We start from the raw sequence: 16906 nt of genomic DNA, 5'->3' as shown, positions 1-16906 counted from the left end.
GCTACTGGGCAGAGACATGCAAACAAGATCTAACACTAATGATAGATACTATCAAACAGCACCCGTCATACATTATCAAACACCGATCAGGAGCCATGCATTCTGCACGGATTTTCTCTCATATTTAAAACAAACTCGCAATCTGGATCTCTATTTTATAAATTTAGGTTAAAAACAACATTTTCCCACCATGTAAGAGAGAGACTCTCACTTGTTACGTTCTCTCTTGAGAAAGGTGCTCTTGGTAGGAATTTCTGAAGCTCAGATGTCACCTGTTCCCAGCATCTGTTCCACAGATATTTCTGGAACACCTATCATGTGCTGGGCACCAGGATGCAACAGTGAACAAGTTCCGGACTTTGTGATAAAACACATCTGGTCTAGTGCGCAAGGCAGACAACTGTAACTAGGCCGGTGGAGGACTGTGATTCCCAGAAGCCCAGAGTTCTGATGGAACTCAGGGTGGGGCACCTGGCCCAGTCCTGGGGTACCTGGGAGTGCCTCCTGGAAGGAGGAAAGTCTAAACCGACACTTACGAGAAGAGCCAGACAGAAAGGAGAACAACAACATGCAGTTTTGCCCTGGTGACAGCACAGTGGTGACTCAGACACAGAGCACTGCTCTAAAGCCGTGTGGCCGCCGTGCGGGCAGGGGGGCAGGGTGCAAGTCTAGTTCCCCTGGCTCCCAGGGGCCTCTCTCCACCATCTAATCGGACGACCAGTCACCACACTCACAGCACAGTGGAAGTATGTTTGGGCACTTTTTCAAAAGACAGCGCCGTTCAGGGAGCCAGAAAGAGATGATGACCTAAGACACCCACAGTTGAAAAGCAGCAGCTGGAAAACTTCTTGCCTGGGTGCTGGAATCCATCTCCTGCTTACATGGTGTGTACACTGAAAAACAGTCACTCAACTGGACGCTTTTGACAGGTGTGAATTTATGCCCTTCGCTATAGGTACATAACATTTCAGGAAAAGGAAAACAAATCAAAAAAATAAAAATAAAAAAAACTAACACTCAGGTTAAAAGGGAAGAGCCAGTGGGCAGCTGTTGCCTATTCAGTGTGCACTCTCCCCATCCTCCTTAGCAGAAGATGCCCTTTGAGACTGAGGGTGAGATGCTAGTGGTAACGCACCCAGCCATTAATCTCCATTTCTCGACCACTTCTACAGGGAGGATACTGATGAGACAGGAGTGAACTTCCGGGAGTGAAGCTTCCAGGGACTTCCTAAGAGCAGGCGGACCTGCCCAGGTTGCAGGGCCTTCCTCCTCTTCTTTCTCCCTGCCTGAAGCCCAGCCTGGCAGCTGGACTATGACCGCTGCCCTGAGAGCAAGCTGAGCGTAAGGGCACAGGGCAAGGGCGAGGAGGATGCGGCAAACAAAGGAGCACCTGGCTGCTCAGAGACTCCACAGAGCGGTCCCAGGGGTCGGAAGCTGCTAACATCCATTCTTATGTGAGAGAATAAACCTGATTCGGTGGAATGTGGGGTTGATCCAGAGCTTATCCCAGTCCTACAATACGGTGCAAGCATCCTGACGTGAGGGGCACCACGTGTCTCTATTTTTCTCTGCTGCAAGGATATCCGCTCATGCTTATTTCAACAGCACGGTCAGTACTCTTCTCCATCTGCAGCAGTCTACGCTACTCCTATCAAAAGTTTCTTAAAAGACTGCAGATGGTTCTACGTAATCTTTTAGAAACGATGAATTCTGATTATATTCCAAGAAAAACAAAAGAGTAAAAAGATAAGAGTTTTGTTCATGAGCGTCTCTTCAGCTCACTGTGCCTCTCTCCTCCTCCCACACACTCGAGGCACGCCTGCACGGAGGCCTCAGGACACTCAGGGAGTGAGTTTCACAGAGACACGCACTGATGCTGGTGCTCCATGTGTACACCAGGCTAAACCTGCCTTACACACTCACAGTCACTTATCAGCAGGCTTCCTGTCTTAACATCATCATTTTGGAAGACAGTACAGAATTAACACTTAAGAACAGGGCTGTGCAGTCACACACATTATCAGAATCTAGGCTCCAGCGTTTACTGTGTGTGTAAGCTTGTGTGTGCTCAGTTGTGTCCGATTCTTTGTGATCCCCTGGACTGTAGACCACCAGGCTTCCCTGTCTATGACATTTCCCAGGCAAGAATACTGGAGTGGGTTGTCATTTCTTCCTCAAGGGGATCTTTCTGACCCAGGGATCAAACCTGCATCTCCTACCATTACAGGCAGATTCTTTACCACTGAGCCACCAAGGTGTAAGCTTGGGCAACGTTAACTCAATTTTATCTATAAAATAGTTTTTAAAATAAATCTTTCATAAGATTGCTGTGAGGTTCAAAGAAGATCATGTGTTACATACATAAACTTAGCTCTTATTCAAGGACAGCTGTTATGAGTACTATTGAGGTAGAGGTTCCTTCTGAATGAGCAGTATTTTTCCTAGAGTCTTACTGATGTTACACAAGCTATTTCTGCTTATTTGCTAGAGTGAGGAATGTACCTTTAATGACAACAAATCCACCAAAAATACCAATAACAACTAATAGTTTCCATCTATTTGAACAGTTCTCTGCAATTTCCTAACTTTAAGGAAGATAAGTGCTATTGGGCTCTTCATTACTTTCTGTAAAGCAATATTTTATTAATAGTTGTCAGTACAGAGGTCTTGAACATTTTGGTTAAAATTATGCTTAAGACTCCTTATACACCACTGGTAGGAATTAATGTACAAGTACTTTGAAAAACACTTTGGCAGTTTCTTAAAAAGTTAAACATATAATTAATATTTGACCCAGCAATTCTACTCCTAAATGTCTAAAGGAAGCTAAAATACAAGTCCGCACAAAGATCTGCACATAAATGTTCAATGCAGCATTATTCATAATGCCAAGGAGTGAAAACATACCCCGTATCTGTCACCCAGTTAATGCATAAACAAGACACGGTAGAATCATAAATGGAAAACCATTCAGTAATAAAAAGGAAAGAAATACTGATCAAAGCTATAATGTGGATGAACCTCAAAAACATAATGCTAACTTCAGAATACCTGATGTAAAAGATCATATATTCTGATTATATTTATGTCCTTTTCCTTTAGTTGTTCTCAATCTTTTCTCTGTTTTTTAGCAACTGGTATACATTACACCTTGATGTGTTTATATTCATATTTATCCTGCTGAGGGTTTCTCTGCACTTTGCAGATCTGTGTGATGGTATTTTTTGTTAATTTTAGAAATGTTTGTCATTATTTCTTCAAGTACTTCTTCTACCTCATACTTTCTCTCATCTCATTCTGCAATTCTGATAACATTAGCCTGTTTTACATCATCTTGCAGATTTCATACCCAATGTTCCTTCTACTCTTCATCTTTCTCTTTTCATGTTTGAATACTTTTTTATAAGTTGTCTTCAAGTTCTCTTACTATTTCCTCTGTAGTGTACAATCTGTTAATAAGCCCACTGAAATAATTATTCATCCCTGACATTGTAATTTTCAATTCTAGCATTTCCATTTGGCTCTTTTTAAGAGTTTTCATTGGCTACATTCCTATCCTATCTGTTCATACATACTGTCCACCTTTCACACAATATCATTTAGCATATGGAATGTATCAATTTTAAGACACTGACTGACAATTGTAATATCTGGGCTCTCTGTTTCTCTTGACTATTTTGTCTCTTGACTCCGGGTTGTATTTTCTTATTGTATAATTTTTATTCATAATTGAATGCTGGATGTTTAGGGGAAAAAACAGAGTGAGATAAGTAAGATTTACATTTATAAAGGACATTTCTCTACCTCTGTCAGGCTGTTGGTCGCTGTATTGATTTTCTACCAAAGTTGTTACAGGTCAAGATATAAGGGTGTACAGACCACAGTCTTCTCCTGTAACTTCATAATTTTAAGTCTGCAAGCTCCTTTAATCATACTGGGATTAATTTTAAATAGGAAAAAGTTCTTACAACACATTCTTGAAAAGCAAAACATTTTGTTCCAAACTTCAAAGATATCTTATTCCAAAGGGAAATCTCAAGTTTTCTATTAGGAGAACTTGAAATTTAAATATGAATGGAAGAAAACTGTAACTTTAAGGATTTCCAAATACATAAGACACACTCCTTCTTTTATTTGAGGATTTTTGCACAGATCACTGTGTTCCCACAGATACATCCTTAGGCAAACTTTTACCTCCTTCAAGTCTTAAATCGTCTTCTCAAAGAAGCTAAACAGGAAGGCCACTAGCTAAACGTGACCACCACTAGAACCTGAACTCTACTGGGCACCCTCCTTACCCCTTTTTGTTCACTGCTGCTTACCGAGCACCTGGGACAGTTGCTGGCAGAGTAGGTACTCTTTAGTTGTTTGCTGAATGAATGCATGAAAGACACGCTAGTAATTTATTTCTTTAGGAAATAAATATTTACTTAGCAAGTATCTGCAAGGCACTCTGAAAAGCTCTGAACATATAATATCTTATTCTCATAGTGCTCACTAGACAAGAAAAGCAGTTTTCAGCCTCGGCTGCTCATAAAAATTAGCTGTATTTTAAAAGTTTCAGATAGCTGTGCTATCTCAAAACTCAGATTAAAAATAAGAAACGAGAGATTGGCTTGGGAATCTCCTTTTTTTTTTTAAAGGCTGTATAAAGGACTCTTCCATTTAGCCCAAGTTGAGGGAAGGCTACCTGCAGTTCCACATTAGACATTCAGAGGTACCAGACTTCTTACCGTGTTTCCAATAAAGGTACTTGTAGAACAGATGTGGAATTCTTAAATGTTACCAACTGAAATGAAAAACCCATAGAGGTCCCTTTCCTGGTTGGTACTACACTAGGTACTGCGGATTAAAGGACAAATAGAAAAGGGTTTCTGCCACCAAGGGCCTCTCTGTATAAACAGGAGAGAGATTCTCAAATCCAGCAGGTATGAGTGGTGACCAGAGGCAAGCATGCCATATTCCAGAAACACACAAGGCTGGCTGAGTACTCTGTGAATGCAAAAGGGGATGTCAGAGGCAGAGAGTTTATCAAGAAAGCCTGCTAGATGAAGTAACAACTCAGTCAAGGAACCTCTGCTCTGAGGCAACCCATCTGGCAAAGACTAAAATGTAAAGAAAAGGAAATTATCCTGTTTGCACCATTGCGGAAAAGTCTAAAAACACGACAGGCAATTTTTATAGAAACATGCCAAATAACCACAATGTCTTTAAACACTGTAAGTAAAGAAAATTACTGAAGGAGCCATGAAGAATTTGACAAAATTAAGTTTATTCACATAATGTATGCTTTGAGATCTATTTCATCTGTGACTGAGCAAATTATAAATGAATCATGACTGAAAAATTCAATACAAGGTTAGATTGGGTGAGTGGGTGACTTGACATGAGGTTAGAGAAAAATCAGGGCCAGATCAAGAGAGGTCCTCTTAATGCAATGGCTGCTAATAGATGGGAAAGTCCTGTATTAATCCTTCAAACTATACTATTTAAAAATTAATTGCTGGCACTAACCATACTTGGTAGGATTACAAACTGCCAAGGCTGCATACATCCCCCTTCAAATCCCCTTGTTTTTCAATTTGCCATACATGCTTTCCATCCCCCTTGGTAATCACATTTTCCTTGATCATAAACTTCACATAATCCAATGGGCAATCACTGTCCTGGAGAACCACAAATAGATGCCCCCCACCCCAAAGAGTTGTAGACACTTAGCCCTATGGCTTTTAGATTAAAAATTATAGAATTTTAATAATAGCTAGTGAGACCATTCACAAAGCGCCAGGTGCTTTCCGTGTATCAACTCATTTGACATGACAACAGCCTCAGAGGTGGTCACTGCAACCATCACGTCCGTCATGCAGATGAGCAAGCTGAAGCACAGGGGCGTGACGTGACCCCAGCTTCACTGTCAGAGAGCTGCAGAGCTGTGACAGACTCCTCCCCTTCACTCCCACTAAACAAATCTCGATTCTGCCTCAACTGAGGTGCTGGTTTACCTACATTACTTTGGCCAAGTTGACATGCATACCTTTTTTCCTATAGCTAAAATGTATTTCTTTCCCTGAACTTTGCCAGAAACTGCTTATTCTTTTTAAATAGTTAAATATATTTACACTGTGTTAAGTGTTACATTGTGTTAAGTGTTACATTGTGTTAAATGTTAGACCTATCCAACTCTTGTGACCCCAGGGACTGTAGCCCACCAGGCTCCTCTGTCCATGTAATTAGCCAGGCAAGAATACTGGAGTGGGCTGGCATTCCCTACCCAGGGGAATCTTCCTGACCCAAGGATCGAACCTGAGTCTCCTGCATTGCAGACATATTCTTTACCATCTGAGCCACCACTTGCTATACACTAAGTTTAGGCACTTACTGTGTAAACACTGAGTCAAAGGTTACAAACACTTGGAAGGATCCGACGGACACTCATAATTCCAGAACACATCCCTTCATGATGTCAAATAAAAGGGAAAAAATGCTATCTCATTTAATCACACCCGCATGGTGTGTGAATTACTTCTGCTTCTAAAGCTGTAAGCCCAGTAAATGAGGTTTGACTAGATTCTGAAAAATTCACGCACTGACGTTCTCTACTGTAAATCATTCTTCACAAGCAACTTCAAGCTGTGACCTCAAGCCTATGCTTCCAAACATCTTAGGACTCTAGACTAGCTAAATTACATGAGGCTGTCCATAAGTTTTTGTTTCACAAATGGGGAATCAAAATGGGATAGATGATTTTGTTTCTTTGTTGAGATTTCATTGACTGCAGTTCTCCTCAGGAAAAGGCTGCACAAGCTTCTAGATCAGACAACTAAACTGATGAGGACAAGTCACCCAGAGACAGTGCAGCGGAGGGCTCAGTGCCAGCCTAGCACTCACTCTGAAACAACCACAGGGAAGTTCTATAATCTCTGGGCCTGAATTTCCTCATCTATGAAATGGGGTAACAGTAATAAACTACTTATAAGGCTGAAAAGTGCTGAGAACAGCTCCTAGTACATGTCATCTTTGCAAGTTTACTAAACTTCTGCTCTGTATACTGCTTTTGCTATCTCATTTAATCACAATCTCACAAGTCAAATATTCTTACCATCATTTTACAAATGAAAAATGAAGACTTGAAGAAGTAGCTTGGCCATAAACCTACAGCTGAGGAAGTGACAAAGTGGATTCAAATCAAGGTCTGAGTGGTTTCAGAGCCCTCCAGTCTGTTTAACAAAACCATGTGTCTCATTTTAAGAGTCAAGAAATACAAAAAGGGTTATCATCTTCTTTCATTAAAAAGAGGACAGAATTTGTTAGAAAAATTATTCTAAAACTAATAAAACCCATTTTAAGAACATATGAAACATGGGGAAAGAAAATATAGAAGATTCACCAAGTAGATCTTTATCTACAGACCTTAAAATCCGGTAGTGAAGATGTAAAGCTGGTGGCATGATAACCAACAAGCCCGCTGTTTAGAATCTGCATTGTGGTGAGGAAACTTCTTCCCGGGCACGTTCCCGCCCAGCAGCATCTGTCACTGCTCTGAGTGGTTGATCATAAGCACCGCTGTCGTCTTCTCGATGCTATTAAGCAGATGGCAGTGCTAAATCCAAATGATGTAGTACATCTCCCCGGTGGACTCTGTTTTCACACACCACCATTATCCCACAGCCCTCGGTGATAAATCTCACGTGTTCTCGAGAACGTGAAAGACTGCACTGACGGCGGCACTTGACTTACTGCCATTGGCGCGCCTGTGCCCTGCTGCTGCTTCCACGCTGCCGTGGAGCTCACGTGCGAGGACTCCACGCGGCCACTTCACAGTTCTGGCATTTTCTACATACGTAGGGACTTTTTTTTTCCTTAGTTGCTTTCAGGTTAAGCAAAAGAATGTGGGCTTGATCTTAAAGAGAACTGGATATGAGGCCTGACTGCTATTCATAGTTTTGTGACTTTGGTCAAGCTCAAGTTCTAAGAACATTAGTGTCCTTTGTAAAACTAACAATCTTACAGATGTTCTTGGGAATTAAATAAAATGATAGACATGAGAGCATTTAATGTACTAGCTAATACTTGATAAGTACTCCTTGAAAATGTGTTAACGAATCTTGAAAAAAAAAAAGTGCTATGGGCAGTATCTGCCCAGCATCAGCCCTTCATGGACCACTTTCAGGATGTCTGCCATCTACGTCTGCCACTCATCCTGTGAGTGACTTAATATTATTCTCTGTATTATAGGTTTTATTTTAACTTAAGTAAGTTTACTATAATTTTTAGCAATACTATTCATAAAATCATGTGGTTGATATAGCAATTCTACTTTGCCAATAACTAAAATCTAATCATTAAAGCTAAAAGCGTCTGCCCATGTGCCACCTGAAAGCATGCTGTGAAACACCAGTGGTAAGTGTGCTTCTTTGAGAAACACTATGACAGAAAGAAAATGGACTGAGATCAGCATTGTCACTAAGCAAGTGACTCGAGCCACTTACTAAACCTCTCCTTGTGTCTCAATTTTCTCAAGAAAAGGGGGTGAGAATATCTAACTTTTAAAGTTAAAATTAAGATCAGAGGGGATACATGCGTGGGTTCACAAACACATTCACCCTGAGACAACCAATACTGCATTAGAGGTCAACGCACATAATTAACAGCGATACTAGTACATGTTAAAACTTTGCCCTTAGACTGTTCCTTTTCCCTTTTAGGTTGTAGCTTCATTTTCACTATAACCTTCACTCCTTTTTCTTACCGTAGGGTCCTTGACTGAGAATATATTTACAGCTTTACTGTATAAACTGGGCTGGTGTGTCTGTCACTTGGTCAATGTCCACACATTACTGTGTGAGAAGTTTGTTGTCAATCGCTACACTGCTTAGTTTGTGTGCTAAAGAGATTCTTTCAGCGCTCGTGCAGCAAGCAGTTAAAACCCTGGGCTAGGTGAAAGCATATTTCACAAAAATTCTGCAAGGTGTGGTTAATCCAGGCCAAACCATTACTGTTTTTAAAAGTCCAAAACAACCAACCCTGAAACAACACAGCGCTATCTTCCAATAGACAGTGATTTTACTGATGTTGAAATGCTACATCCTAAGTTGAACAATAGGTCATCATTTCCAAGGTGAAAATCGCAAATTATATTCACACCTCTCAAGTCAGCTCCTGAGACGACATTATTGCACATATAATGCTAAAGCTGCCAAGAGAAGCAAGAGAAGCAATGGCAAACTAGAGAGCAGGGCAGACAGCAGCATTAACTTCTGGCTCATTGCTCTTCTTGCTACTGGCGTCTGAAAACACAGCTAGAGTACGTGGAGCTTCCTGACAGCCTCCATTACTCTGCCTATTTGGATAAAAGCGCTTAGGTGTTGTTTTGTCATAAAAACAAGTCAATAATTTTGTATTCTAAAATTTTTTCTTAGCTGGATAATGGTTTTCAGAGATAGACAAAAACCTAAGCTTAAGTACTCTTCAGGAGTGCATTCTTGGGAAAGTTGCTAAACATCACATCTTCAACTTCTATACGTGGAAAAACTCAGCAGGTAGGGCCATTGTGAAAACTGGAGGTAATGCATTTAAAGGACATAGACAGCTGAGTGCTAGACTTAATAGATTCTCCCAAACTAGCAGCTCTTATTTCTAATTTCTTCTTTCAGTATTTCTAAGCATTTTAAGGAAAATCACAGAGATTGTGGAGGATGAAATGAAATAAGTACTTGAAAATTAGTATGTCAACATTAAACCTGCCAGAAAATAAAACTGTTACTACGCAGTCATCCACTTAGGCTCAGGGGGTTATTAGCACTTTTTGGAAACCCTTTTTGTTCTACTTTTTTAATAATTGATAATTAGAGGAATCAAATATTTCTTAGAGAATTTACAAATATTCAGAAACACAGACTAAAATATTCTGAAATTTGAATACAGTCAAGATAACTAACAGATCTCCTAACGTAGTTACATTTTGGTCTGTGTGATGAGAGCACCTGAAATTTACTCTCTTAGCAAATTCCCCAAACTCAATACTATATTAACTACAGTCATCATGCTGTAAAATTGTGACTGTTGTTAGAATCATAAATAAGACATCAAATGAAAACTAATCCCACTTAGTTGAGAAGGCTCTGGTCATGCCAGGGCAGGTGCAGGTTGAGCTCTGAGGCCATTTATCATCTGCTCCTTTACTCCTCACAGCTACTCCAGAGCTGTGCGCCCATAGGAATGACTCAGTAACTATTTTTGTGCTGATGTATATTAGAATAATTCCAATATTGTAAAGAACAGTTCATATTTCTCTTCACAGATAGGTGACAGCTTGTTGCTCATTAAGCGTGTGAAGTCAGGTAAACAACGCTTGTTTTACACTGCAGTACGAGGCCATTACAAACACTGATGGGAAACACAGCTGAACCATGCTGAATTTTTTAGAACTCTGTAGGGACTCTTATTTGTACTCTAATTTTTATACAAGGTATTTGAAAATTGATAAGAGAAAATTCCTAATTTGTAAACCTCCTGAGAGAAACTTTTTTCCTGCAACAAAAGTGTGATAAAATGATTACAGCACATGAAGTGTAGATATCTAGTTTTAGCCTGCAACATTAGCATGAAGATAAATGAAATTCTTAGGTCTGATGAAAATGAAGAATCCTCCTGCCAATGTGGGAGACACAGCAGACCTGGGTTCAATCTTCGATCCCTGGGTCAGGAAGATCCCCTGGAGGAGGAAATTGCACCGCACTCCAGTATTCTTGCTGGGATAATCCCATGGACAGAGGAGCCTGGTGGACCTATGACTGAGTGACGGGAAATATGAACATGAATCAGTTTAAGCAACTGAAATCAAAACCATGACAAAAAGCAAGTTGAAAGATGATGGCGCAGAGTACAAAACAGAATGCATGGGGCCAATGTGGATCTACCACTGCTCAGCCCTGTGAGTTAAGACAGGTGAGTTAACCTCTCTGAACCTGCATGCAGGGAATGACATGCTTAGACTTGAATTCTGCAATATTTCAGGGCACACTGAGCAGAGAGAGTCTCTGTGAAGCCCACAGAGTACACCAAGCACACGGCCAACGTTCAGTACCGACAGTGAGAATGATGGCGATTTACAGGTCAGTACCCACTACTTGATTTGGGGGATGATTTCAAAATTTGCTCTAACTGGCTCAGACTAGATTTCTAATTCTGAGACATACAGTGTTGTACTTAAGCCAATGTTACAATATGTGCATATTATGAACTGACCTGTCCACCCAGAATCATAAATCGAAGCCCCATCCCAGTACCTATAATGTGTGTTTAGACACAGGACCTTTAAAGAGGTGATGAAGTCGAAGGAGGCCTTCCATGGGCCCTCAGTCAATCTGACTGGTGTCACTGTAGAGAGGAAATCTGGGTACAAGGAGGCAGCAGGGGCATGTGCCCACAGAGAAGACATCGTGTGAGGACCAGCACAGCAGTGCCAGCCGCAAGTCAAGGAGGGAGCCTCAGAAGAGGCCAGATCTGCCAACACCCTGAGCTCAGACTTCCAGCCTCTGTGGCCCTGAGAAAATAAGGATCTGTTGTTTAAAACAGTCTGTGGCATTTTGTTATGGTAACTCTAGCAAACTAACACAGCTCCTGGAAACACTTCTTCATCCTATTCCGTAATGTAGCTGCTTCATCATGATTTACAGTAATTGCTAAAGAGGAAGACAGACAGACCGAGGTGCAAAGTCAAGCCCCTTAGCTTGTAAGATGCATGATCTTAGGCAAGTTTACCTAATTTTTATAAACCAGTCTTCTTTCTTTAAAAGGACTGATGCCTATTTCATAGGTTATGAGGATTAAATGAATATTCAGAGTACCTGACCAACAGCGATTTCTGCATTTTCCAGAACGTGCAATTCTCACACAGTTCTCTGCAGTCCTTCAAGTAAGATGAGTTGTAGCGCTGAAAAGATCATGACCAAGAAGGTGGCTGGGCTATCGGTAAGATGTTCCTTTTAAGTGAGTGTTCCTTGATGTTTAAAGGGCTTATAATATATAAGGTGCCATCTAACTGGTCTCTGCCTCCAAGCTCACCATCTGCTAACCTGGCCTCTACACGGCCTTTTGGTTAATTCTCCAAACCCAAGTGTGAACACACCACTCCCTAGCCGGCACCTCGTGGGCGGCTCCCTAGTGCTGCTGATGGTCTGGAGCCTGCACCCCAAACCTGGGAGGACACGGTCACCCCTCTCCCACCTCTTCTCTCCTGTGCATCACACCATGGAGCCCAGACAACACGCTCTGTGCCTGGCTTTGGGCAATGTCCTCTGGTGTCTGTACCTTCATGACTCCTACTAGCCCTTCACTTTCTCAGTGAAATGCCCCCTGTGTTCCCAATCAGACTCCAGCATTGTCTTAGCACTATTTTCTCTCAAACTCTCATGTGGTTACCATTTTACATTCCTTTTAAATATTTATATTTAATTCTAGCCTGTGAACTTTCCAAGGAGAGGGTCTCTGTCTCAATAATCTTTGTAATCCAACATTGAGCACAGTGCCTACATTTAAAATATGTAGTGGACATTTAATACATACTGGCTGAATAAATGACCACAGGAATGAACGCCTGTGATCAATCATATTACTATGTTATCACAGTTTAATACGGGCAGACTTCAAGCTCTCCAAGTCTGCTTCACACTCTGCATTAGCTATTTACTTCTCTGAACCTCGGTTTCATCATCCATATGACAGACATGTTAACTCCTGTGCTGCCATTCAGATTAAACGAGACGTGTGAGTAAAGGGTTGTACTCCATGTATGATTCTTGACTAATTACTTAAACTTATGCTCTGCGCTTTTCTTCATCTATATAATGGGAACATAAAACTGCCGGACACTGAGGGGAAAGAGTCTTGTCTGCTGTTTACTGTGTGCGAGTCACTCCAGGTGTGCCCAGACCTTCACGGGTACAAACACCATGCACGAGGCTTCCTGGAAAGAGGACCAGCTGGGAGTCAAAGCTTAAAGGCCACTTACTTGTGACACACTATACTGGAGAAAAACCTGGCATGAACAAAATGAGAAGAAAGTATATCTCTGCCCACCTCAGGACCCAAATGCCGATCTGCTTAAAGCTTGCCTTGCCCCACATGACTTCAGGAGTGAATTTATGCTTCATCAAAAAACCCATGGAGTCCATATTTATTGAAATTTATGCTTGATACAGCCAGCATTTTGGCTTGTGTATGTCTATCTTTGTCTTCCACTTAGAGTTTTAAGCATAAAGCAAGAGGCTTCTCAGGATTTAGGAAAAGATTCTGAACAGAACACACAGATTTCATATACTAATGAGCATCAAAGTCTACTATGCCATGATTTTAAAGCTGTGTTCCCCCCTGATAACACTCATTTCTAAGTGAACACTTCTTCAGAAAACGGATCAGAACTAACTCATTTTTCACAAATGGAATCTGAAGTTGTTAGAAAACAAGAGCACTGTTGCTAAGAAGCAGAAACGATTTATGAACACTGAACAAAACTTCCGCCATTCCCATCCCCTGTGCTGATGAAGCAGGAAAGTCACACGCTTCTAAGATACTCTGGAGCCTCTGGACTCGAGAGCCACAGACCTGGCACACACTGTTCTTCCTTAGAATGTACTGAATGCTTAAGCTAAATTTTTAGAGAAAATAAAAGTTTCGAATTGTATTTTCCAAGACGCATTGCTTTAGCACTACAGTAAATTTGAGTGTAATACATGCTAGTTGGTAGGACAGACAGAGTTTCTCCGCTTAAAACAAAACAAAGGCCAAGTCAGATCATCCTCACTGGCCAATCGTCATCCTGTTCCCAGAGGGTATAAAATGTGGACAGCACAAGCGTCTGCTATGGAGTCTGTTCAGAAAGAGTGACACTTACCTTTGGGTTGGGGCGCTATAGCTGTTATCATAGGAATCATAACTCTGTTCATCATAAGCAGTGCCATATCCATCATCATAGTCCTAAAATACAACAGAAGGACAAAAAGTTCAGAGAAGTTTCTGGAAAGAAAGCAGCATTCTGCTTTCACTGAATCTTTATTAATTCAGCTACCATTGAACTCTATATCTAATTATAATGTAAAGAAAAATATAAAATTTTCGTATCAGTGAAAATGACAGAGTAAGAACCTCCAAAAATTCCCTCTGAAAAAGCAAAGAGAAACTGGCAAAAACTGTCAGAATGAACATTTTTAGAACTCTGGAAATTAACCACAGGCTTACAGAGATCTAGGGAGCATTTATTTTTAAAAATTGGCTGCATCTTGGAAAGAACGGTGAGCTCTGATGTTTTAAACCTGTTCTGTTCCCATCCCTGACCCCAGCTCTGTAGGAGCCCAAATCAATCAGGCAGGAAAGCAGCAGGCCTGAGGCCACTGGAGGGGGCAGGCAGGGTGGAGTGCCTTCCAAACCCCATTCCCAGAGGACTTGGAGCTCATCCAGGGCACAAGGCCTTCTCCCTGAGGATCTCTGAGAAAACAACTAGGGGCAACTGTTTATGATCTCAGCCGCTTGAGGTGTGGAGGAAAACTGGTGCGAACACCAGGCTACAAGGAAAAGTAGAGGAACGCGAGATCCACTGGGGCTTTGCAAGGCTCTGCCATAGTTCTGGAGTTAGATACCGTGTCATATAGCTGCCCAGGACAGACCTGAGAAGGTCCTGAGCGCTCTCCTCTGGCTGACCTTGAGGTTCAGCGTAAGAAGGAAAGTCAAGGCTAAGCCAGAGTTAGTTGTAAACTGCCTGGCTGAGTGTGGAAGAGATATTCCAACATGTACTCACAGACTCTTGGCAAAGATGAGGGACTTAGTTTCTAACCATTTGATAAAACCTCCGTCCAGTCATCAGCTGAGCACCATGGTAACAGAGAAGACACTTCCCTGGCAATGCAGGATAAATACCGACTTCACAATATAAGTTTGGAAAAGTAACTAAAGTCCCAGCCCAAAATGCGGAGAATTTGATTCCCACATGGAAATATTATTTATTAAACATCTAGTTTTAAACAAACGACAATATGCAATGTACAGAGAAATGCAAAAGTACGGTCCGTAAACAAGGAAAAAAGTAGTCAATAGAAACTGTCCCTGCAGAAACTGAGACAGTGCACTTGCTAGACATAGATCAGTTATCTGAGATGAATTCAAGGAACTAAAAGATAGACTGCATGGAAAAAACTAAAGAAGGGTATGAGAACAATGCCTCACCAAAATAGAGAATATTAGTACAGAAATGAGTCCAAAGAAATTCCTGAAGTGCAAAGTATAACTCAAATGAAAATTTCACTAGCGAGGTTCAAGAGCAGTCAGTCTTTGTCATCTTAGTTATTAGTTTCTTAGACAGGCTAACAAAAGCAAAATAACCAAAAAATGCAGACTCCATCAAAATTAAAAACTTCTCTGTTAAACGACATTAGGAAGAAAGTAAAAAGACAATCCACAGTGTGGGAGAAAATATTTGCAAATCATACATCTGATAATGGTCGAGCATCAGAATAGACTGAACTGATGAAGAACGGTCATAGCTTAACAACAGAAAGACAATGCAACAAGAGCTAAAGCCGTCCTCCTGGTTCTACAGGGACATTCTGAGACACTGTGCAGATGTGATAACAAGTACACGATGGTTATTTCAAAGCTATTTTGGAAGTGAAAAACGTCCAAAGAAATGATCATTCTGTAAGATCAAACTGCTGCTCAATGACATTTATATCCATGGAAGTGTGAATCCTGCTCAACAACTGACTTCTAAGTTTCTGGGGGTAATCAATTACAGTGACTTTGCATTTACTGATATTTAGTTAACATTTAAAAGAGCCAGGATATAATCTAACTATTTTTAGAACATCAGTATTATCAATGATAATCAATTTAATGATTACCGCAGATCTCTTGGAGTGGAGAAATGTGGTCAAGGGGTAAGAGAAAAGATCTGGAGACAGATGGGCTTCTGTGTTTTATTGTCACTGATTTTAGACAAGATTTTAAAGTGATGACCGTGGTTATTCTCTTTGAAGAAGCATCTAAATACCATAACTCAATTTAATTTAGAAAAGCAAAACTATCTAAATAGCAAGTTAAATTGTAATGCATTTAATTGTGTGAGACAAATATTAATTCATAGGGATGACACTGTCTTTGTAGGAGTAGGCTTATACAATTTGTACATGATCACCTGAGATTTTTTAATGTTTATTCACAAAGGAGAAATTGAGTATTTATTGAAGAGGTATGTGTTCAGAATTTTGAAAACAGATAAATATAAAAGGAATACTCACTAAATAATGGCAGAGGAAGAATAAAAGTCAAAAATATCCTGGGAACATACTGGAAAACCACAATGTCTCCTGCAGTAGCTGAAAGTGAGTTGCTAATATAGCTATGCTCTTGCAGTGACCAATGCAAGGAGGAGAAACATATCAGATAAGATTCAAACCAACAACAATACAAAACAAAAATTGAGATGATTTTAGTTTTAAGTAGCAAAATGAGATATTACAATTCTGGTGAATTAATAAATTCAGAAGTTAAGAAAGCAACTATCATTCTTAACAACAAAAAAAGTAATTTCTACTACATAAAAAAAATCAAAACCCCAAAACAACCCAACAACACTACCTCCTCCCTGTGGCCGGCACTCCTGCTGGACACCAGAGAGGAAAGTGTGTCCTGGTCTAGTGAGGACTCTGGCAGAGGTGACAGGTGACTAAAGAGAGAACCATCAGGCAACACGCCAGCTGTTGTGGCAAAGGGAAGCATCGGGGTAGCACAGAACAACCCAAAAGGCAGAGGGGAATTAAGTGTCCCAGAGTGATGAAAGCAGAGAAAAGCAAAAGCAGCTGGGAAGATTTATTAAAAATCAGGCAGAATGAACAGCAGGTGCAAAACAATGGAG

General features: G+C 40.8%; 1 protein-coding gene across 4 annotated transcripts in view; it reads right to left on the bottom strand.

Moving 5' to 3' along the window:
• Positions 1-16906, bottom strand: part of KHDRBS3 (KH RNA binding domain containing, signal transduction associated 3) — a 154465-nt gene that overhangs the window by 17987 nt on the left and 119572 nt on the right. For all 4 annotated transcript variants that reach the window (XM_086335597.1, XM_086335601.1, XM_086335599.1 and 1 more), the window contains one exon: positions 13895-13977. In XM_086335597.1, the coding sequence (XP_086191723.1) occupies positions 13895-13977 (83 nt within the window). The remainder of the gene's footprint in view (positions 1-13894; positions 13978-16906) is intronic.

This window comes from Bos grunniens, chromosome 14 (assembly GCF_055505025.1).
Source record: "Bos grunniens cultivar Pamir isolate PY7600 chromosome 14, Bosgru_T2T1.0, whole genome shotgun sequence".
Taxonomy (NCBI): Eukaryota; Metazoa; Chordata; class Mammalia; order Artiodactyla; family Bovidae; genus Bos; species Bos grunniens.
This window is presented reverse-complemented; position numbering and strand designations above follow the sequence as displayed.